A 24487-nucleotide genomic window follows, 5' to 3' on the forward strand; every position below is an offset into this window, starting at 1 on the left:
CACTGTGTCTTAGTTCTTCAGTCTTAACTATCTCCATGACACAGTGTGATGCGGGATGTCTCTCGAGGCCCATATCATGAATGCTCATTCTAATAAATTCAAGGAGAATACAGGACCATATTCAGGGAAGCAAGGCTATTACTTCCACCAGGATATAATAGACTTTAAACATCATTAACAAAGAACAGTTCTCTGTGAAGGGACCATTAAAATGTAATTTAGTTTGCCAGTTGGATAGTATGGCATCAGTCACAAAATACATAATTTTACAAACTTTTAATCGATTTTTGCATTTTAGGTCAATGCAAGAACACACAGTGTAGTTAAAAGACATAACAGGTTACATAAGCACTCTAAATGTTTGTCAAAAAAAGGACACACATCCATGGTAAAAACAAAAAAAATACTAACATGATAAAAATGCATTTGTAGCTGTTTTAAACCCCAATGTGTGGAAAAGTCATTTCCAAATTGTCCATAATGTACGTCAGAGTGTGTGTTTGCGCCTTGGCACCCCATCCAGGTGTACCATATGCCTTTTGCCCCAGGTTCCCTGTGACCTTACACAGGATAAGTGGTGCAGATAATGGATGGAAGGTGGAAAATCTATGTGGTGCAAGCTAACAGCTGAGTCTTAGTGCACTTGTGTGTACTGAAAGAACTTGAAAAAGTGAAGCTCCGCCCACACTGCGAGCAGTAATATGGTTTCTCTCCTGTATGAATGCGTTGATGTTTCTTAAGAGCACTTTTCTCTGTAAAATTCTTCCCACACTCTGGACATTGATATGGCTTCTCTCCTGTGTGAATGCGTTGGTGTTTCTTGAGAGCACCTCTCTCAGTAAAACTCTTTCCACACAATGGACAGTGATAGGGTTTTTCTCCAGTGTGAAGGCGTTGGTGTGACTGGAGTAGGCTCTGGTGAGTAAATCTCTCCCCACAGTGGAGACACTGGTAAGGTTTTTCTCCAGTGTGAATGCGCTGGTGTCGCTGGAGAGTACTCCGTTGTGTAAAGTTCTTCCCACACAGTGAGCAGTGATACGGTTTTTCTCCAGTGTGGACACGTTGGTGTCGTTGGAGATTACTCTGGTTAGAAAATTTGTCTCCACAGTGTGAGCACAAATATGGTTTCTCTCCAGTGTGGATGCGCTGATGTCGTTGGAGAGTACTCCGCTGAGTAAAACTCCTTCCGCATTCTGAGCAGTGATATGGCTTCTCCCCTGTGTGGATACGATAGTGTTTGTCAAGAGTACCTCTCTCAGTAAATCTCTTACCACACTGTAAGCACTGATGAGGCTTGTCTTGTGTGGACATCCATTGGTTTGCTTCAATATGTGTTTCTGGAGTAAGAAAAGAAACGTTAGAAGTCAAATGTAAAATGCAACTAAATAGTTGCAAAGTTACAGGTAAACATTTTGCTTCTGTTTTGGCAAGAGATTACGTTTGAATTTATGCAAAGTTTTTTTGTGATTAGGTTAATTGAAAAATAGGCTATAATTGAATCATTGAGTTAAACTTCATGCATGCAGCTACATGAGGACGTGGGACATCTTGCAGCATTTAAAAGCAAGTTGGAAGCACGGAGGCAGAATGCCAAAATTAATTTGCAAAAATCTAGTGTAAAGAGGACAAGGGATTTACTGAACAGCCTCTCTGCAGAGAAATAGAACCCAGAACCTTATTATATGTTAACAAAAAATCAACATAATATAGTCAACATAAAGTAGTTCTCTTTCTATTCTCTTAGTAAGAAGAAGGATATGTGAACAATCAACTTGAAGGTTTTAAGGGTGAATTGTAGTATAAAAGATTTAACAATGAAGACAAAGCCGTTCTTCTTCATTCTTCAGTGTACAGTATTTACTGACAAGGCTGTTCAATGTTCATAGCTATCTATGTGTACCTAACTTAACTTCTGTACTGAACAAAAACCTGATTGAAAGGTACATTGACTGTGTCTAGAGAATTGCAATGAAAATGTTTGAATACTGTAAATATTACAGGAAAACAAAAATTTCCAAACCATGGTGAATAATGTCTGGGAGCATTGAAAACTTTTTGGCCTAAGAATATATTGTCATATTCAAAATGAAAAACTCTTTTCCGGATTCATAATGTTAGGTCTGAATTATTAAGGTTCAGACCAATAAATAATTAAACTTTGGCTCTCTAGACACATGTGTTCCTATCCTAAATAATAAATGTTGATTGTTTTATCATCCAGCACAAGACTGAAACTGGAAATTGTACAAAATACCAGAAAATGAAAACTCAACTGAACTGTCCCAAAGGAGTAACAATCATCAAGGAGAGTTTCGCTGAATTGCATAAACAGCATGTTGGTGAAATAAATATCAGCCAAAGACACTCAAAATAAGAGTAACTGCCCAATTAAGGGGATTAAATAATGAACAAGCCTGCTGTGTCACCCACACCCCAACCCTAAAAATTGTCTTCATGATTAATGTTTTCCATTTTTAAAAGAGATGACTAATAAAATTGATTATTTATGGATTAGGCAAGTATACAGTATTGCTATTTCATGTACAGTACTCTACCTAAAGCCTGAATTTAAAGTCATGCAGTATATTTTCTTCCACTCCATTCCATTACATTGGAGTAAAAAAAAAAGCAAGGCAATTATCAGTAGAGAAAATGAGTTAATGCTCTCAGAGGCATTCTTATTTAAATGACTTGGCTGTGCATCTGTATTTCACCGTGCAGCAGTGAATGCTTGGCAGGTCACTTTTTACTGAAAGGATTCATACACTTATTTATTCAGTTAGCAGACGTGTTCGTCCAATGTGACTTACAAATGAAGTAGAATCCAAAGTAAGATTTATAAGTCTAACATGGAGAAGCTGAACATTATCTCTTTGGCACTTTAATTTACAAATTTCCAACCATTGCTGCAGAATCTTAATCTTCAAACTACAATGAATTTGTTGTTCAATAGAGACCTTGTCTCCATGTCAATAACATTTTCTTGCATAGTCCTAATTTTTCTCTCCAGAGCTCGAAACATAGCTTTGTTAACATTGTCTTCCAGCGATGACAAGTTCACCTTAGCCTGTGTCATTCTTTTGGTACAGTCTGATAAATCTTTCTTAATTTCATCAATAGCAGCCAAAATTCCATCCAACCTAGCTAAGACATTAGACTAAGATTTTTATTACTGTTAGTATTGTCGTTAGCATTGGCAAGCGCATCTCCACTTTGCCTTTTGAGCCTTCATGCTAGAGTTTGCATTCTCACTAGCCACTTGCTTTTTAACCCAAAGTACAGTAAGTTAGTTAGTAAGTAACTTCAATTTCTTCTGTAAGATACTGGAGCAGCCACTAGTTATATGTTACAAATATTACAACTACTGAAGTAAGGATTAGTCAGTTACAGTTTATGTGATGTAAAACTAGACAAAATCACCTAAGGTCCACAGTACTAAAGCTACTTCAGCTAGGGGATGATAATTAGAAAGTTTAAATAAAATAAAATTATGTTTAAACATCACCATTTGCAGTGCACTTTTTCTTCCATATGTAACCAAATGCAACGCTGAGATTTTTGCCATATTCCTCAGTGTACCACACCAAAAGCTCCTGTCCTTGTCTAATGGGTCGACAGCAACGGTAGAAAATTCCACCATGATACTGAAATGCCACAAGGTTCTGCTCCTTGTTATCGCACGAACAATTGACAAACCTGAGAGCCATAGACAGAGAAAGTGGGGAAAAGAGATTGACTTGTGTCAAGTGAGATATGTTTTCCCCTGTAAAAAAGAGCAAATAAAGAATTCTCACCTCATCCAGTTAGCATGCACTTCTTTTCTGCCGTCGATGTACTGTTCACACTGACCATCCCTGTGGATCTGTAAAATATATTGCATATGACACGTTTACATTTTACTATCACATAACCAATGCCTTAAAAACGAAATACAATGATATTTTCATGAAAATACAATATTGTTCTAACAAACACAAAGAAGTTAAAATTTGACTTTTCTCACTTTAAATTTTAAATTTATTTACTTTGCATCATCCTGTGTTTGCTTTCTTTCTACTGCATATTTCAAACTTAAAGCATTTTCTTTAATTTTCAAACAATCCTAAACCTGCCATTGAGAAGTCAGCCTTCACTTATCTAAAATAGCTTAAAAAAACAGCCAAAACAGCTCCCCCCCCCCCACACACACATTAGCAATTAACATATTCGCCATACTTTTACTGCAACTTATTTTTATTGTATAACTTTTTATATTTTTAATAACTTACCAGCCACTTAATTAGGTACACCTTGCTTTTCTAAGTATTTTTTCTGCTATTTATACAGTATGTTTTGTACATAATAATAAACAATAAAATGAAGAATGGTCACATGCTGAGAAGGAAAGATTAAATTGTAAAATAACATTTAATATTTTCATGTTTAATTAGGAAAATGACTAACCACCCAAGAGTAGCCACTGTTCATGGCTTCCTTACAGTCTACTAAGTCTCCTTGATAAGGCCCAAAGTGCACACCAACTGGAACAGTCTCTCCCATATTAAACACTCCCAATCCTGCATCACTAATACTGGACTCCTGGACTGCCAGACCAAGTGGAAGTGTTTGCCTAGCTCGATCAGGGACTCCCAGGGGAACAGGGGTATCAGGGATAAAGAGAGCTGGACCGTGAACCTCACATTTGTTAATGAAGAACAATCTGCAACCCTCACAGTCTGGAAGGCAACAAAGTAAAAAAAAATAAAAAATACTTCAGAATGTTAACAAGGAGGAAATATTTTTAACAATTAATACCAGGATGGGTTTGTTTACAGTACTAATTGTAACAATATGTATCTAATTCTATATATTTTTTTCTCACAAGCAAGATCACTGAACAATTTATAAGAGCATGGTACCAAGCAAACAAAGGTACACTGCAGCATGGGGGACTAAAATTACTACATACTACAATCAGCTCACACCAGGGAAGCATGGTCATTAGCTAGCTAACAATAAAAATACAACTCCATAATGTTGGATTGAATGCCACTGCAAAGCTGCTAGGATGACATTCATCTGCCAGCATTAAAAAATCCTTTGTACCTAATTATCTCTTTTGTTTATGTTGTGTCAAACTCTCACTTTCTGTCTCAACAGTTACAGATGTTTGCTTTGCAAACAGAAAACAATGCGTTGTGTGGAAAATTTGTGGGCTGAGATAAAAAGTGGTGAATGGGATTTATCCTTGTGAAGGTATAAATAATGTAAATGTGGTTAGATTTTGAGAAACAGAACCAACTAAGCTCTTTGAAAATATATACGAGTGGGCACAAACTGTGGGAACAGGAAGAAATTATTATTATTATTATTATTACACAATAGCTTCAGAGTATATTAGGCTTTTAATCCTTAAAAAAATCCTACTGATTCATACATTTCAGTTTAACATATTAGGATAATAAGACAATGATTTAATAACCAAGTAAAGCCAAAACCACCAGTTTAAATTGATTATAAATATTTGTAATTTCTATTACAGCAGAGTCACAACCTACCTTTATTAAAGTTATGTTTATTACTGAGCTGTTTATAGGTATTTTATAGGCATTATACTATTGTAAACTGTATTTGTATTCGGATAGATTAAAATAAAAAAAAAAAAAGTTTTACTCTATGGTTTTAATAACCCTAACATTATTTTAGACAGTAATGGTTCTGAAATACATCTGTGGATCTGTAGAACTGTAAAATTAATTTTATAGTTAAAGTGGTCCCTTGATGATAGATCAAACACTCGGTCGAAAGCCCCATGTTGTCTTACAGAGGTATTCATCATCTTCTGGTTCCTCCTTTTTGAGCTGCTTCATCTGGAATCCTCCATCCATCTGATCATCAGGGGTGAAACAGTTTACAGAGTTCAGTGTACCTTCATCTGAAATGGCACAATTTTGGCACAACTTCATTTCAATAAATGGAAATGTGGGTGAAAAATGCAAGCCATCATTTTAGAGTTGTTGTAGTGATACAGATTAACACTGCACTTTTCATTTCACAGTCTCTCTTTCAGTTATTCCCCAAAATATCTTGGTATGCCCTATTTGGACTGAATTAGCTTTTTTTTTTTTTTTGGATTTCTGGAATCTAATTTCAAATCCTCGATCATTGTGTCAGTAATTTCTTACATTATGTCAATGCAGGTTCTGGAATTATTACTCTTGTACATCACTTTCTGTAAAATAAGTGGTAGAAATAGTACTAGCAAATAGATCATAGGTTATTGAAACATGTTATGTAGGTAACATGCTCTTACAGAGAAAGTCCTCATCTTCAGATTCTTCCTGTTTTAAATGTGTTTTTAGGAAATCTCCATCCAGATGCTCCACACTAATGATGGACATTCCTTCATCCAAAGTGATAAAAGCCTCAGTGTGCATATTGTCAGAAAGCTGAAGCACAAAGAATAAAATACATACATAATATATACAATGCATCCTAAACAATTACAATATTATGAAAAGTCTTTGGCATTTAATTCAAAATAAGACACTCATATATTCTTGAATAATTACAGGTAATTCATTACAGGTGCTAAGTTCTAATGGAACAGGAAATCAGCCTATTAATGAAGTCAGCAGATGAAAGCAACATGTGTTCTAAAATCTCCTGTCAGATGGCTGCTTTGACTTTGGACTTAATAAACCACAGTGGACCAGCACCAGCAGATGACATGGCTCCCCAAACCATCACTAACTGTGAAAACTTTAAACTGGCCTTTAAGGGTCATTTTGATTCTTTTATTCAGTGCCTTACACTCCAGACACTGGGACCATGATTTCCAAATGAAATACAACATTTTATTTCATCTGAAATGAGTACTGTGCAACAGTGAGCAAAGGGCCAGTCCATTTTTCCCTAGTTCAGGTAACACACTTACAATGTTGTCTCTGGTTCAGGAGTGACTTAAGACTAGGAATGCAACAGTTGTAGCCTATTTCCTGAAGACATCTGTGCGTGATAGCACTTGATACATTGACTTCACTCCTTCTAAAGCTGTCCCAGGTTTTTAAATGAGCTTTGCTTGACAATTTTAAAGCTGCAGGCATCCCTGTTGCTTGTGCACCTCTTCCAATGACACTGTTTTCATTCCACTCAATTTTCCATGTATATGCATTGATAATGCACTCTGCACAGAGGCAATCCTTCTATTGAGGCCAGGGGTAGCTCAGTGGTTAAGGCATTGGACTACGGTTCAGAAGATCCCAGGTTCAAACCCCACAACCACCAAGTTGCCACTGTTGGGCCCTTGAGCAAGGCCCTTAACTGCTTAGATGTGTAATGAGATAAAAATGTAAGTCGCTCTGGATAAGAGCGTCTGCCAAATGACTAAATGTAAATGTATTGATAATCTTCTGTGCCTTAGCCTCCTTGTGGAGGGTTTTGATGATCATCTTCTGGACAATGGTCAGAAGTCAGAATTCTTCCTAACAACTCGGGTTGTGTGTACTGAACTAGACAGAGAAATACATTGTATTGATTCTGTGGGAATAGTATTTAAATGTTCTAATATTTTAAGATACCAGGGTTTTGATTTTCATGAGCTATAAGCCATAATGACCTAAGATACCCTGCATGTGCAAACAGATACACACACACAAAGATAAGACGATGAACAAAGCAGGTTGTAGAAGTGTCACATGTAAAGATGACAATGAAAGGCAGGGACTTTAAGAGGAAACCCTTAAAAAACCTCAAAAGTAGGGCAAAAAATCATGTAGCAATTATTTAGATGCAAATTGCTATTGCAATTCAAACTGCAATGTGTAACTACAGTATAATTTTTTTTATTTTGTATTAAATCATATTTATCCAGGGTAACAGCAAATAACGACACGAATGACACCAGTAAGCAGATGTGTGCCAATATTTATGAAGCAAGCATTACATATATTCCTGACTATGTGCATATTACCTGTAATAATAACTGTGTACAGTATGTTACCTTTTGTAATTAGATAATTGCCCTGGTCCATATTGTGTTTTCAATTTTTATGTGATTGATTGTGCAGCTCAACTCAAAAATCAAGTATGTAACAAAGAAAATTATCTTTTTTTTTTTTATAAATAAATCACTGTGTATTTAAAAACTGACAGTCCTACCACTTCTTTTTTTCACCATAAACCGGAATGAATGGTCTCTCCAAACACTAGTCTTCAGTAACCAAAATCATGCAATGACCAACATGTACATGTCTGTCCTGCTGTTCAAGGATGATTAAAGTGATAACAATATTAGCTTTTCTTATCCATTAGTGCTGCACAATTAATCAGACAAAAGTCAAAACCACAACACTGACCTGTGTTTTAAAAAAGCTCAAAATGCTGTAATTTATTACAAGAAATATACACATAGTCAATAATTTACATATAGTTTGTCAATAATGTAATAATTTATTAAGGATTTACACAAATCAGTATTCTGATTGTTGTGCTGCTCTGATATACAGTTATTTTGCAGATAAGCTGAAGTGATGCAGGAATACAGGTATGTGTATAGAGGTGCTGAATACACAAAAAGTACTGTAGAAATCAGGCAAAATGGAACGGTAGGACATGAGTATTGCAGCTAATCTAATACTGCTACTGAAACAGAAAAACATTTCTGCTTTTCTTACTCCCTCCTGAAGAGCACGCTGTGGACTGGCTGCAGGCTGACAGAGTTAGAAGGTCTACATCATATTATAAACATGATTCCTGCGTTAGTGGTCTCACTAATCTCAGCTAGGTTTATTATTTATCTACACAAAGTCTTCGTAAAATTCCATATAATAAAAACTGGTGTAACATCATAGACAGTGTAATGGAAATGTAGTGATGGTGTGGAAAAGTTATTTAAAAATGTGGTTATTAATTACACAAATTCCTAACTGTTACCTGTAAGTGTTGAGCAGCAGGAGTGTGTGGAGTTTCTCTCACAGAGCACGGTCCTGCCTCCATTGCAAAGATGTCTGTAGAGTCATGACAGATTCAAGAAATCAGTTCAATTTACCACAAATGATTCAGATTAATGATTCTCTTTTGGAATCAAAACTCCTGCAGAACACAGTGTGTAACCTTCAGTGTAATTATGCTGAACATTTAGACTGTAATTTAGAGTGTAATTCTTCCTCTGTTTCCCTTTCTCTCTCTCTCGCTCTCCCTTACACAGATTTTGGAGGAAGGTAAAAATAGGTGTCTCAGGATTAAAACATTATAACAGTAACAAAACTGCATGTAGTAATTTTGTAATAATTCAGATTAACAAATTGATTTACTAGATAAAATTACAGAATTACAGTACATATATTACTTTTTTTAAATATACACTGCATAATCTTCTATACATATGATAAAACTGTAGACACAAGTCTCTACATTAAAGATATTTGCAAAAAAAAATTAATTTGGGGACGTAAGACAAGTAATAGAAAACATCAAGATTTTTTCCAAAAGTTTTTTGGAATTTTTCTCTGTTTGTTGTTTCTGCATGCATCACGTAAAAACTACTGAACTAATTTTAATGGGGTTTTCACTGATGTATTTGGCCGAGAGCTTTTAACATATGGGCTTTGTTTCATCGCAACCAGCCCATGGGAAGAGAAGATATGCAATCTCACACCTTCATTTTGACAGTATTTGCACTTTATGGTAACACATAAAAAAGTTAGTTCATCCCAAAAATCAACAGATGGCATTGTACAGTACATTAAGAAAAAAAAAAAAAAAACTTATGAGTGTGCACCCAAATTCCAAAGTCATCTAGTAAATAAATAAACAGACGAAAAATTTTAAAGTTTAGCACATGAGGACAATCTTACTTAGCACACTGAATGAAATAAAGTTTTTAATGTTCGTGTGAACAAAACTGATCACTGATCTCTAACAACAAAAGCAAAGCAAGTGTCATTTAAGGGAGCATTTCTGATAGTGTGTGTGAAGTTAATAAAAATTATATATAGTGTATGGAATGTGTTTACTCCTAATATATTGCATTTTAAAATAACCATATTAAACTTTTACTGTGATACAGTCCTGATTCAGTCGTGTGTAGTGTAATATTATACACTGTAATATTTAATAATGGAGGCAGGGGCAGCTATGTGGTTAACATGTTGGACCACTGACAAGGAGGTCCCTGGTTCGAACCCCGACACTGCCAAGCTGGCACCGTTGGACCCTTGAGCGATGTCCTTTCCCTTAAGTGCTCAGATACAATCGGGCTTTAAGCTGGCAACCCGGTAGGTAACTGCCACATGAATTATATATATATATATATATATCTCCAGGGTAGGGAGTATTTGTTGTCTGATGTGTCAGATGCCATGTGGACAGACCCTATCCCTAATATTAAATATGTTTAAATATAAATGCAACAGTAATACATGTCAGACAGACGTGTCTCTGTTTATGATTATTTATCAAAGAAGTCTAACTAAACTAAGGGCAGTGGTGGGTTCAGGCGGTTGAGGCTTTGGGTTGAGCCGGCCTACCTCTGAGTTGCCACTGTTCTGTTTTAGTACTGGAGGAACTCTGATATACTGATCATTATATAATTTTAAGACACATTCTGTAAAGTGAATCTCTATGTGGTATTAGAGGACACTTAACATTTACTCTTTAGAAATATTATGCATCAATCATATTTACTCTTATATGATTTTTTTAGGATTTACAAACAACATAATGCTGCTCCTTGTCCTTTACTCATGGAGCTAAAAAACATTTATTGTGTGTGCGTCTGCGCGCGCTGTTGTTTTGACAGCTTATAAACCGATTAGACCACGCCCCCTACATCATGATGGCTCGTCACTTAAATCAAAAACTGTTATGGAAGATAAATAAATGTCGTCTAAACTCAGACATTTTTAGAACAATACAGTTTAAGCTGTTTAACAAAATAACATACAATAATTCCTCTATAATTACGTCTGGTGTAAAAATTTAATTTTAATGAACTATGAGGTAAAGGAACAAATAAGTGAGATATATTGTAATAAGTGAAATATACAGTTAGCAGCTCAGGTTAGCAGTAACTTACCCCAGGCTTAAAAGCAGAACGGTGTAAAAGGTTCGTAAATCCAGCCCACAGCCAGCTTTCCTCTTTACACTCACAGTCTGGAGTGTGGCTGTAAAACCCTGTCACGGATATTCAGCTGTACAGATGATCCGCTCCTTCACAGACCTTCACCGTCCAATCAGGAAACCCGCTTCTCGCCTTCTTCTTCTCTTTCTCTCACCGCACGGAGTTTGGAGGATTTGGTGTGTGCGTTGCCACCCTGTGGAAGACTGTAAAAACGGAAGAAGAAAAAAACGTCAGAGAGCCACGTTTTGTGGGTAGAGTTGCCGCCTGATAGCAATAAACGGGTCATTCTACAGAAAAAGTGCACTTTGTCTTCTTTCACACCGCTACGTCTTTTTCATTTCTCCTAATAGTTTTCTTTTTTTGGTAAGGGCATCATTTAGATAATTCTGACCCTATGTGGATCTCTTCTCTGCCTCTTAATATTTGCTTTTTACCTGCTCTATATTTGCCATATATGAGGGGAACGTACAGCAGTATAAATAATAAAATCATTAGCTAATGAATTAAAATTATATTTTTAAAATAATATTTTTCTTCTTTTAATATGATTTTTACATAGATCTGTTACATGGCTCATTTATACAGGGACTGACAGTGTCACTGGTGATACTTCTCATCCTGGTAACACCAATGACAGTAACACCAATGATGGTAAAAACCGATGACGGTAATACCAATGGGAGTAAGAATAATGACAGTAACACCAATAACACCAATAATGTTTCAGGAAATTTCTAATTGTCGAATATATTTTAAAATAAAACCCTTTTTTGTGTTACAGTAATACCACTGACATAGGTTGGGGTGACTGATATTTAATTAATGATATTAATTATAATAGATTATTGTTTCATGATTTTAGTGTTTCACTTATTTTATAGAATATTGATGTTTTGTTAATCAGATTTATTTTATGAAATATACCATATAAATATTTTATGAACATATACCAGAAGTGTGTGTTGTGTTAATTGAATTTTATGTTCTATGTTAAATTTTATGTTAACTAAATTATATATATATATATATATATATATATATATATATATATATATATATATATATATATATATATATATATATATATATAATTCACACACTGTGGGGAGTTTGGGACCATTAAACATCATTTACATGTCTTCGAACTGTGGGAGGAAACCTATTGCTAATTGGTACTAATTGGTAGAAACCCACCAAGAACGGGGAGAACATGCAAATTCCCTGGACAGACCCAGACCCAAGGTGGGAGTTTACTCTTCAACCCTGGAGGTGTGAAAATATTACTATAAATATGAATATAAATATATATTAATATGATATGTATGTTTTATATGTTTTATATATATTTATATAATATATATTATGAATACGAATATATATGAATATAAAGAAAAGTATATTAATTTCCTAAAGTTTTGCCTCCAAATTGTTTGTTTTTATTTAGTCCTAAAGTATAGTTCTCCATGCTTCCTGAATAAATTATTTGGCTCTCACTTCCAGTACAGTCCCAGTACCAGTACCTGATCCTGTGGAATTGTCCCCTGGGTCAGAATTCTTTGTTAACAAAAGGTAAGAAGAAAATATCCAGGGTATTCCAAGCTGCCAGGAAGACAGGAACACATATAATTGCTCTCTATAAACGTACAGCACACTGTGCAGAACATGCATGTTTGTAATATTCTGTAGCATACTGTATAAACACTGATTTATGAAATGTTTGACTGTAGTCCTGCTGTGTGTCAGGCATTAATGAAAGCTGGATTTCTAATGTATTATCTAATATTAATTATTTGATTTTAAACCCAAATGTCTTCAATGTGTAGGATAAAGTGTATTGGCCTTGTATAATTCCATACTGAATTTGTCGGGACTTTAGTACAGTATGTATAGATTTTAAACACTAGATGGAGACATTTTGTCTTTGTATTCTATTTTTCTTTTGACTTGCCTTGGTAAAGGTCACCTACTATGCAAAATTCACTTTTTGATCATTTTTGACAGTCTCATGGATCTCTAGAAAAACACATCTCCTCCCATTTTTCTTCTTTAAATTTAAATATTTACTTTTGTTAAACTCCCCACTCTTCAGATATGTATTAATTTGTTACATATATAATATTCCTTAATATACCCTCCTCTGGCTTATACAGGTCATTCTGTACAGAGTTGCATGAGGCCTGGAGCCTATCCCTTTGAACATGTGGCATGGTGAAAGAATGAGAAAGAAAAAAAAAAACTATCACAATTTTAAAAAAACTATCTCAATTTTCTTTTTGCAAATCATCACCTGCGTTTTCTGCCGCTGAAATATTCAGACATTATGTGGATAGTTCTGAATACGCCATGTGATTGAGCAGTGATGATACAAACCAGTACTACCATTCAGGGAGAATGAAGCGACAAGTCCGTCTACACTGAAATGCCTTCCGGTTACACTGAAATGCCTTCCTTTTACACTGAAATGCCTTCCGGTTACACTGAAATGCCTTCCGGTTACACTGAAATGCCTTCCGGTTACACTGAAATGCCTTCCGGTTACACTGAGAATCTCATAGGTGAATGTGCGAGAAGAGTTTGTATGTATGTGCGCGGAAAGTATGTATGTATGTGCGCGGAAAGTATGTATGTATGTGCGCGGAAAGTATGTATGTATGTGCGCGGGCATTTCATATGTAGTTGTTTGAGAAGTTAGTAGTATATATGTATGTGTGAGTGTTTCATATATGTGTATGCAAGTGTTTCATATGTGTGTGCATGAGTAAAGTTTGATTTAAGCCCTATACGGCGCCTCATAACATCACACCAGTCCTCAGGTCCTTACACTGGCTTCCTGTAACATTAAAGATAGATTTTAAAGTATTTTTACTTGTTTATGAATCACTCAATGGCCTAGAACCTAAATACATTGAAGATATGCTCACTAAATATAAACAGACCACTCAGATCGTTAGGATCGAGTCAGTTAGAAATACCAAAACTTCACACAAAACAAGTGGGGTCCGCTTTTAGCCATTATGCTGCCTGCAGTTGGAACCAGCTTCCAGAAGAGATCAGATGTGCTACATCATTAGTCACATTTAAAGCTAGACATAAAACTCATCTGTTTATCTGTGCATTTATTGAATGAGCACTATGCTACGTCCGAACTGACTGCACTGTATTTTATGTTTCTTAAACTTTTAACTGTTTTATTTTTAACTGTTTTATTTTTAACTGTTTTATTTTAAATAAAATTTTAAGTAGTTTTAAAAGCATCAAACTGTTTACAAACTACAATCTACAAACTGTTTTCATTTGAATTTGAATTTAAATTTTAAATCATTTAAAACATTTTATTGATATATTATTTTTTTTAATGATTATTTTCTTCTCTTTTATGTAAAGCACTTTGTGTATGAAAAGTGCTATACAAATAAATGTGCCTTGCCTTACTTTACCCTATTTCTATGTGATTTTAAGCTTTTGGATCTTCTTATTTGCCCTTTTTGGGTATGTTTAATGGTAAATAATTAGAGATTTCTACCAATGCTGTTCTGGTCACCCCAAAGGAATTTCAGAGGGTGTTCCTAAGTTCTGGACTTTGAACTATATTAACTTTAATCACTACATGGAGACGATTATTCTATTCATAATATTCCTTTTTCCATTTTTTCTCAATTTTCCTCTTGAGGCCACATTTAGGGAGGTTGGCTACAGTTCTATGGACCCTACTTCTATTAAATAATATTTGTAACTGTAGTCAACAACTCTTATAGCTTTTACTTGTTACATGATTACTGACAATATTCTTTCTGATTTCCTTATACAACTCTCTCCCTTGCTTTCTCTGGTCCATCTTCAATGTGGTACACACCAAGATCCCAAACAGCAGACACTTCACTTTATTAAATGTTATATTATAATTTTTATTTATAATATTATTAAGTAAAGTGCATATTTATTTTTGCTTCTTTATAAACTCTCCCTCTCTGTCACGAACCAACCGAAGAGGAACCAGAAGACTCAGCAGTCAGCCCGTGTAGTGTGGATGGTGAACCCAAACGTGGAAGTAGCACGAATTGGCAGGATAACCACGCGTATTATTATTAGAACTCTCTCGACGCGAGAGCAAGGGCAACTCAATGCCTGAGCAATGTGATGCGCCATTTTGTCTCCTTTAATGCTTCCTGTGTTGCGACCATACTACTTCTGGGTCCTAGTGCCGGTCGCGGAGCGAGTGCGCATGACAGTACCCCCCAGTCCAGGACCGGCTCCTGACGATCTGAGCCCATTTGAGGGACATTGTACAATCGTCCCGGAGGGTGTCAACGGTGCTGCTGGGTGGCGTAGCGGGTGTAAGCTTGCTGGATAACCCGGTTTGCTTGATTCCACAGCCGCCGGCACCTGTGGACCAACTGTTGGTAATTGAACATCGAAGGTTGGAAACCGTGGCATACCTCAAATAGGCTCAGATTCGTGGCAGACGAGACATGGAGATTGTGGAAAAGTTCCGTCCAGATGAGGTAACGGGCCCATGAGCGCTGGCGATCGGCGATGAAGCATCTTAGATAGCGCTTAAGTTGTTGGTTGGTCCGTCCCCTCCGACAGTTAAAAGACTGCAGGTAAAACTAATGAGACGGTAGAAGGCTTCTTTGGTTCTGGGTGGAGAAGAATTGGAGCGGTGGTGAAGCGGCGACAAAGTTCATTGAAGGCGGAGATGGCAGCAGGGTTAAGATTGAAGTGTTGAGATAATGGATGGGTCAGGGCGGTTAAGGGTGCTGCAACCAAGACTGTAGTCCCGGATAAAGCGATGATAGAAATTCGCAAACCTGAGGAACTGTTAAAGTTGTTTAAGGGTCTTGGGTAGGGGCCAATGACGCACAACTTCTAGCTTCTGCGGGTCCATGGCCACACCCTGGGGTGAGATGACAAAGCCCAGGAACGTGCTAATCGACTGTACGGGAGTAAATGAGGATGTTGTCCAGATAAATGAAAGCACCACCGGCTTAGCATGTCTCAGAGGACATCGTTTATGGATTGTTGGAAGGCTGCGGGGGCATGGCAAAGTCCAAATGGAATGACTAGGCTCTTGTAGTGTCCTGTAGAGGTAATGAAGGCCATTTTCCACTTATCGCCCTTTCTGATGCGCACCATGTTGTAGGCACTCCGGAGGTCCAACTTTGTGAAAATGGTGGCACCAGAGAGAGTGTCCAGGGCTGAGTTGGTAAGAGGTAGTGGATGTCGGTTTTTGATGGTGATGTTGTTGAGCCCCCGATAGTCGACACATGAGCGAAGTTCGCCGCCTTTCTTCTTCAAGAAGAAGAACCCCGCAGCGGGAAGTGAGGAGAAGGGCCGGATGGTGCCTTGGGGAAGAGCGTACATACTCCTCCATCGGCTGTGTCTCAGTGTATGAGTAAAGATGGCTGCGGGACGCGACCATACCCGGCAGAAGATCTATCGCCAGAACGTAGGGGTGGTGAAGAGAAAGTTGTGTGGCACGTCTTTTACAGAACACTTTAGCCAGGTCCCGATAGGCGGCGGGAATGGCATTGGTGTCGACGTCGGGGGCCTCACAATAGACGCAGAGCCCCTTTCTAAATTGCCACTCCCGTTCTCCCGTGTCAACCACGGCGGGAGATGGAGAACCGACAAGTCCGGTGACGATGGGGCAAAGGTAGGTCAGGCTTCAGAAACCGAAACGTGGGAGATGAAAGTGGAGAAGCGGGTCGTGGTATGAGATAGTGATGGCATGGCGGGCGGCAGGGTCTGGGGGGCTGGCTTCGGACGAGAGAGCAGACTATTTGAATTTGAATTAGAATAACTTTTTGGATTAGGCTTTCAGTCGGCGGCGTAACAGCTAACAGACTTAGCAGTTAGCCCATGTAGCGTGGATGATGAACCCAAACGCAGAATTAGCGCGAATCGGCAGGATAACCACGCATATTATTACTAAAACTCTCTCCAAGCGAGAGCAAGAGTTTACACAAATAAACCCGCATTCTAATAACACGCACTCAACAGGAAGAAAAACCCAAAATAGGTGAGTACTTATGATTATGTAGGTAAGCGTCGGAACCAGCATGGGCAACTTAATGACTGAGCGATGTGATGCGCCATTTTGTCTCCTTTCATGCTTCCCGAGTTGCGACCTTACTACTTCCGGGTCCTAGTGCCGGTCACGGAACGAGTGCGCATGACTCTCTCTCTCTCTCTTTCTCTCTCTCTTTCCCTTGCTTCTCCTCCTTGGTCGCAAAAAAGACTTCTGGGATATTATATATAATTTTTTTGCATCAGGGAGCTGGTATTAATATGTGGGAGACTCTCTGAACCTTCGGGATAGAAAGGATATTAATTTCTATAGATTGACTATCATCTGAAGTTAAGCTTTAATTATAACAACATTAGTCATTACAGAAAGCGTGTCAAAAAGAAAGGTAGAATGTGTAACTCTATATCCTTATATGAAACTAATCATAAGAGATTAGAATTAGAGCAGTGGTGCATTATCAATAATTCTAAATTAGTTACAATATTAACCCTGTCTGCAACAAGCTGTCTAACATTTAAATTATTTATTAATACAATGTGTAACACTAATGTTCCACTCTCAGTAAAGCCATGATTTAGATTTAGGCATTTGATTTAGAATTAGATTTTTTAAGAATCGTACAAAAAATCTATAATGTTTAGGCACTAAAATTATAAATCTGATAACATCAGGTTCCAAGAGCACTAAACCAAAGGTCACAGTCTGCAAACGTCACTTGCTGTGTTTTTACTGCTGCAGTTCATGCAACCCTGTGTATAATTTTATCAGCAGCAACATCAGCAGATTCAAGTTCATGTCAGAGATGTAAATATTAACTAGAGGAAAAATAACAGTTGGGATTATATAAAATGAACACCAGCCTTGAAGAAAAGAAGGATGATTATTGAGGAAAGATAGATTTAGCCTGTTGCTATCACTTACGTTGTTCTGTATTTTGCTGTTGCCATGCTGTAATCAATCTAATACAAGAATGTAATCTAAAGACATTAAAAATTTATTACTCCAGGTGTCAAAAAGTCAACCAAAAAGGTCAATACTTTTGTGTTCCCTCAGCTGGCTGGTCACCCCAGAGGAATGCCAGGAGGTGTTCATGTTAGGTAAAGTGGTCTTTTCCTTGAAAGTTTAATTTTTCCATCTGTGAACATACAGGTGATGTAACCAAAAACCACCAAGTTTTGTCCTATCTGTCCAAAAGACATTCTCCCAGATGCATTATTATCCTCCTGGGACATCTTTAATTAGCTCCACTTTTGCTTAAACAGTGTTGGATGGTGCAATGTAACTGATATACTTTGACCTTGGTGTTTACTTGGCATTCCTTTGGAAATTGTCCTTGCATTTCCATTTGTATTATCCTTCTGGGTAATTTAATGTCAATTTCCCTGCCACATTCAGGGAGGTTGGCTACAGTCCCATGGACCCTTAACTTCTTAATAATATTCGTAACTGTAGAAATATTAAGCTGCTTGAAGAGGCTCATATAGCCTTTACTTGTAACATTATTGCTGACAATATTTTTTCTGATTACCTAAAGAGGTAAGGGACATTTTTATTTTTGCTTTTTTTGTAAACTCTCTCTCTCTCTCTTTTCCTCCTTGGTTGCAAAAAATGCTTTCTGGGATATTATATATGATTTGGGGTATCAGGGAGCTCCCAACACCTTTGGTATAGGATGTTTAATTCTATAGGTTGAGCTTCAAATATAACATCAGTCCTTACAGAACATGTGCAAGGAAAAAGGTAAAGTGTGTTCAGAAATTACATTTAGTGAATTATTTACAATATTAACTCTGGCTGCAACAAGCTGTCTGATGACTGTCTGATGATGGCGGCGGGGAAGACCACCCCTCCTCCGAACTACCAGGTGCTGTGTCTCACTACAGCTGATGTGAGGAAAACTCTATGCAGAGTCAACCCACGTAAAACTGCTGGACCAGACAACATCCCAGGCAGAGTGCTCAGAGAATGTGTGGAACAGCTGGCAGATGTTCTCACCAACATCTTCAACATCTCTCTGAGCAGCGCCGTTGTTCCCACGTGCTTTAAGGCCACCACTATTCTCCCGGTGTTCTTAATGACTACGGTCCCGTTGCATTTACACCCACCATCATGAAGTGCTTCGAGCGGCTCGTCATGAGACACATCACGACCCTGCTGCCCCCCTCACTGGACCCACTGCAATTTGCGTACCGTCCTAACCACTCAACGGACGACGCCATCTCCACTACACTCCATCTTGCCCTCACACACTTGGACAAGAAGGATACATACGTTCGAATGCTGTACATAGATTTAAGCTCAGGATTCAACACTATCATCCCCCAACAACCGATCGGGAAGCTGAGCCTGTTGGGCCTGAACACCTCACTCTGCAGCTGGAACCTGAAATTTCTGACTGGAAGGTCTCAGTCAGTACAGATTGGGAACTGCTCCTCCAGCACCACCACAATGAGCACTGGGGCCCAGCAAGGCTGTGTGCCCAGTCCCCTGCTGTTTACACTGCTGACTCACGACTGTGTAGCAACACACAGTTCGAATCACATAATTAAGTTCGCTAATGACACAACCGTGGTGGGTCTCATTAGCAAGAACAATGAGTCGGCGTACAGAGATGCCTATGTGTTTCCCCAGCCTGTCATGCATCCTTTCCCACGCCCCCTTTTCCGCCCCGTCTACGCACCTGTTTCTTATCTCCTCTGCTGATTATTCCAGTGATTTAAGCATGCGCAGCTTTGGACAAAACCCTGGGTATCCCCGCGCTGCCCTTGGAGAACTACCACAAGGTCCAGGCCCTCGGCGGGAGTCCGATCCCATCTATCACCCACAGAACCCCTCTCATTGGCCTAAGGGTCTCAGGCAACCATTTAAAACAGACGACGCTGTTCATCATGCAGGAGACACATGCCACGGTCGTCCTAGGCCTCCCCTGGTTAACCCAACACAACCTGCACATTGATTGGGTCAGGAACTCGATCATAGCCTGGAGCCCATCATGTTTCACATCATGTTTACGTGCCGCCACCCCATGCCATGCCATGGAATACCACGACCTCAGGACTGTTCTCAGCAAATCACGTGAGTACGCCCACAACTCCCAAATCTTAACATCCACTGGTCTGACCCCCTTCCAGTGCTGTATTCCATGTATTCCAGTGTGCTCCTGGAGACCAACCACCCCTGTTTCCATCTCAGGAGCAGGACGTGTCCCAACTACGCCGCCTCGCTTCACGCCCCGCATCTCTATACAGTCTTTATCCGCGCTTGGATTCTTATGGTTCTGCCCCACGCCCGTGACAAAATACAGTATAACAAATCAGAAAACACAAGGATATATCCAGAAACAAATTACCAAATGAAAAAACACAAAAATTCACCAGAAAAGGTAAGTACAGTTTGCAAATACTTATTGCTGATTGAAGGAGACTTGGATCTGTCACTCAAAACATAAAAGAAGTACTATCAAGTGAAGTAAAAATAATTTTTAAAGCACATTTACCACATCTTAGTTGACCAAAGTGCTAAAAAATCCTAAAATACTGAAATGAATCCTTTAATGAAAATACAGTGGAACCTTGGATTACAAGCATAATTAGTTCCGGAAACAGGCTCATATTTCAAAACACCCATAAATCAAATTTAATTTTCCTATAAGAAATAATGGAAAATGAAATTATTTGTTCCACAGCCCAAAAAAATAAATACATAAAAATAATTAACAGAAAATATAAAGAAAAAATAAAACAAATTAACCTGCACTTTACCTTTTAAAAAAAGTAAGAATAAGTCCCGACAGATAAGTGTTTCACGCTGTGTGTGTGTGTGTGTGTGTGTGCGTGAAGCCCCTCCCGTCCCGAGAGAGAGTATGTGAACCGGCACAGTGTCAAATTACACGCACGCACACACAAAAGAGGGTGAGGGAGAAAATATATTTTTAACATTCTAATGAGGCTTTCTTACACAGTAAACCTTTTTCCTTTCTTATTTGAGTTTCACATAAACACACATTAACAGAAAGACTGTTTTGTCAGAAAAATTAGCAAGACACATTGTTGATGACACTTCTGACACATGTTGATTATACCAGTAAAAGACGCGCACTAAAACCCAGCAGGGGACGATTACCCACAATTCTGCAGCACAAGAGAGAGAAAAACCGTTGGCTCAGTTTTGATCACGTGACGCTCAGTGTCAAAACAAGAAGCGCATGCGTGATACATGATACTTGGTACTCGTAAACCAAGGCGTGCTCATTTTCCAAATCAAAATTAATTAAAAATCTTTGCTCGTCTTGCGGAACACTTGCAAACCGCATTACTCGCAATCCGAGGCTTTACTGTACCTCTAAATGTCCGTGTGGCTGCAGTACTTCCTGTATAGTTTGAGTGACAGATGTCTCATCCAATCAGCGGTAAGAATTAACAAGCCAAAAAAGGTAGGTGTGATTTGCGAATGACATTCTTACCGCTAATTGGCTAAGACATCTGCCACTAAAGATCAGCAATAAGAATTTAATTAGCAAACTACACATAGGCATGTAAATTCTCACCACTAATTGGACAACACAACTGTCACTCAAAATATGCAGGAAGTATTGCAGCCACACAGTTGTAGGTGTGTTTTCATTTAAGGATTTATTTCAGTATTTTAGGATTATATATTACTTTGGTCAACTAAGTTGTGTTAAATGTGCTTTAAAAATTATTCTGACTTCACTTGATAATACTGCTTGTATGTCTTGAGTGACACATGTCTCATCCAATCAGCGATAAGAATTTTATTCACAAACTATACCTACCCTTTCCAGTTTGACTAAATTGTTGTTGTGTTTTCTCATTTGGTATTTTGAATTTGGATATGTCGTTGTGTTTTCTGATTAATTTTTTTTTTTTTTGGTTTTGTTTTTTTGGTTTTGTTTTTGTTATTTTGTTTTCTATGTTGTTATTGTTTTCGGTTTTGTTATTTTGTTTTGCACTTCTCGGCCACCGTAGTTCAATATTAACTAGAGAAAAAATATCAGGTGTGGTTATATAAAATCAATATTATTTTTTTTTTTCTGTATTTCCGTGAATATGAAATATTTATTTATTTATTTTTATCAGAGTGCAGAGTTCATGGTTGATTAAGCAGTCTAATAAACATGAAACACACTCCTATAACACATCATGTACTCTAAGGAACTCTCGAAACTGACACTTGATGACAGGAGTTTGATTATACATTCAATTAATTACACAGAGTTAATTAAAGCCACCAGTGTGTGTGAGGATTTTAATTAACACACCATTATGTGTTCATGTGTGTTTCTTTTTCACACACAGATAGAGGGATATGAAGGGAGACAAAGGAGTGTATGATAAATGATCACTCTGTTAAATGTGAATTTTACAGCGTGAAATTTTACACTGTCATAAAACAGATTTACTGTAATAAGTGTATTTACTTTCTTAGAGAGAAGGCAAATAAGATTTAATTAAGTAATGATTAGCGTTATGTTATAAATTACTCTATGCAAGTAAAGGCACTAAATACCAGTCAAGAAACTACAGTACCAGTCAAAAAATGTGGACACAAGTTTGGATTTTTATTTCTCCATTCTAGAACAATACAGAAGATTTCAAACATTTACACATGTGGAATTATATAATTAAGTAACAACTACAACTGTTTTTTTTTTTATGACACAAATGGTCAATTGTTCTGAAATAGTTCTTGCAAGAACATTATTGTCACGTGCATTTGCAAAACCCATCAAGCACCATGATGAACCTGGCTCTTATGAAGACCATCACAGGAAAGCAAGAGGAACACTAACCTCTGCTGGAGAGGAGAAGGTCATTTAGAGTTACCAGCTACCAATTAACAGCACCTCAGATTAGAGACATTATGAAGGCTTTACAGAGCAGACACATCTCAATGTCAACTTGTACCTATATTTTGGATCCCTTTAGAATATTCAAACGTGTACAGTTTGCATACATACATACATTATATTATAGGTTCCACACAAACTGTGTAGGTAATTTGGAGGCTGTATTTTAGGATTATATATTACTTTGGTCATTTTTCCTGTTATGCTCTGGTGCCTTTCTATTGTTGCCAGCATTGGCCTTTTTTGGCATGTTGTGCTACATTGGCTTTTCTTTGTGATTGGACCGGATGAGTTGACATTTACTCCCCGCTGGCATAAATCCTGCTATCAGCTTACTTGCATGTAGTTGAAAATCAGTGTTAATGTATTATGTTTACTTCTAAAAACATTTACTTGATATATAATTTACTTGCTAAATTATTTGCTGAGACTGACTGGTCCATCAAACCAATTCATAACTAATTTGTCTCAATATTGGCAAAATGTTTTCTTCAGGCCACACAAAGTTGCTGATTTTTTTTCTCTTTAAATTAGAAGTTTTTTATTTTTAAATTAAAAATGCTCCACACTTGAATGACTTTATGATCGTACCTGTCAGAAGAGATTAATTTTTGCTTTGTTCACTTTTCTTAAAGTATAACTAAATACTTATAACTAAAGTATTTTCACATTTTTCTGTATACCTGTCACATCTAAGCCAAGCATTCTTAAGTGTATTTTTGTTCAGTATATCTCTGATAGATACATAAAAAAAGTAAACTGACAGCATAATTTCTTCTTTAGTTTACAAGAAGTATACTATTGGCTCACTTAAATAAACCTTTTTGGTAAGGGGCAGGTTCCAAGAGCTTAATCAATAACAAAAAGAATGACAAAAATCTCAAAAGAACACAAACAAACAGTGCAGATGGCTAATTTAACACATTGTGGACATTAAAGCTATGATGAAAACTTAATTGTTTTTTAGTTTAGGATCATTTGAACTAAATGTGAACTATGTAAATGTTCCTGTTACAAATTAGATTGGCAGCTGCCCAGAGGTATGCTAGGAAATATGATATGGTTTAGAGAGAAGAGTAGAATAAGAGAATAGCAGTGTACGTTATTTCAGTTTATGGCTAGTTAGGTTAGCATGGTGTATTCTAATAAAGTTTTATATGCCAGGTATAGTTTTTTTCAGCAGCCTCATCAGAAGATTCAGCTTCATATCAGAGGTGTAAATATTAACTAGAGGAAAATATCAGGTGTGGTTTTACCCTGCGCTATGTCCAGCCAAAACAAACTCAGAGGTTAAATAAATAAAGAAATATTTTGGAAAGACACTGTTACTGAGCCTCATATTTTAGTATTTTTCTGTTTTTATGTTGTTAAGCACTCACGCCAAGCGAATATAAAGACGTTAGGCCTGTTTGTCAATAAACAAAATAAGTGTTTGCATTTGTTCAGTTATTCAAATGAAGATGAACCATCATCTCCTTGGTTTTAGTCA

At 37.3% G+C, this 24487-nt stretch overlaps 1 protein-coding gene across 1 annotated transcript; it reads right to left on the bottom strand.

The window, feature by feature from the left end:
• Window positions 1-230: 230 nt before the first annotated feature.
• Window positions 231-11220, bottom strand: LOC128542594 (histone-lysine N-methyltransferase PRDM9-like). Its single transcript, XM_053512516.1, has 8 exons — window positions 11057-11220; window positions 8914-8987; window positions 6293-6428; window positions 5804-5914; window positions 4444-4715; window positions 3795-3862; window positions 3506-3696; window positions 231-1337 (listed from the first exon to the last, which is right to left on the bottom strand). The coding sequence occupies exons 2-8, from the start codon at window positions 8974-8976 to the stop codon at window positions 607-609; spliced, it is 1572 nt and encodes a 523-aa protein (XP_053368491.1). The 5' UTR covers window positions 8977-8987; window positions 11057-11220; the 3' UTR covers window positions 231-606.
• Window positions 11221-24487: the final 13267 nt, after the last annotated feature.

Source organism: Clarias gariepinus, chromosome 15 (assembly GCF_024256425.1).
Source record: "Clarias gariepinus isolate MV-2021 ecotype Netherlands chromosome 15, CGAR_prim_01v2, whole genome shotgun sequence".
NCBI classification, from domain to species: domain Eukaryota; kingdom Metazoa; phylum Chordata; class Actinopteri; order Siluriformes; family Clariidae; genus Clarias; species Clarias gariepinus.

Bases quoted from the DNA above. Each gene is read 5' to 3' on its own strand.
- LOC128542594 (XM_053512516.1), bottom strand. From the start codon at position 8,976: ATGGAGGCAGGACCGTGCTCTGTGAGAGAAACTCCACACACTCCTGCT. The intron at 4,716-5,803 runs GTAAGACAACAT...GTTGCCTTCCAG, and splicing joins AGAAGATGATGAATACCTCT to ACTGTGAGGGTTGCAGATTG. The intron at 3,863-4,443 runs GTTAGTCATTTT...TATATTTTACAG, and splicing joins ACAGTGGCTACTCTTGGGTG to ATCCACAGGGATGGTCAGTG.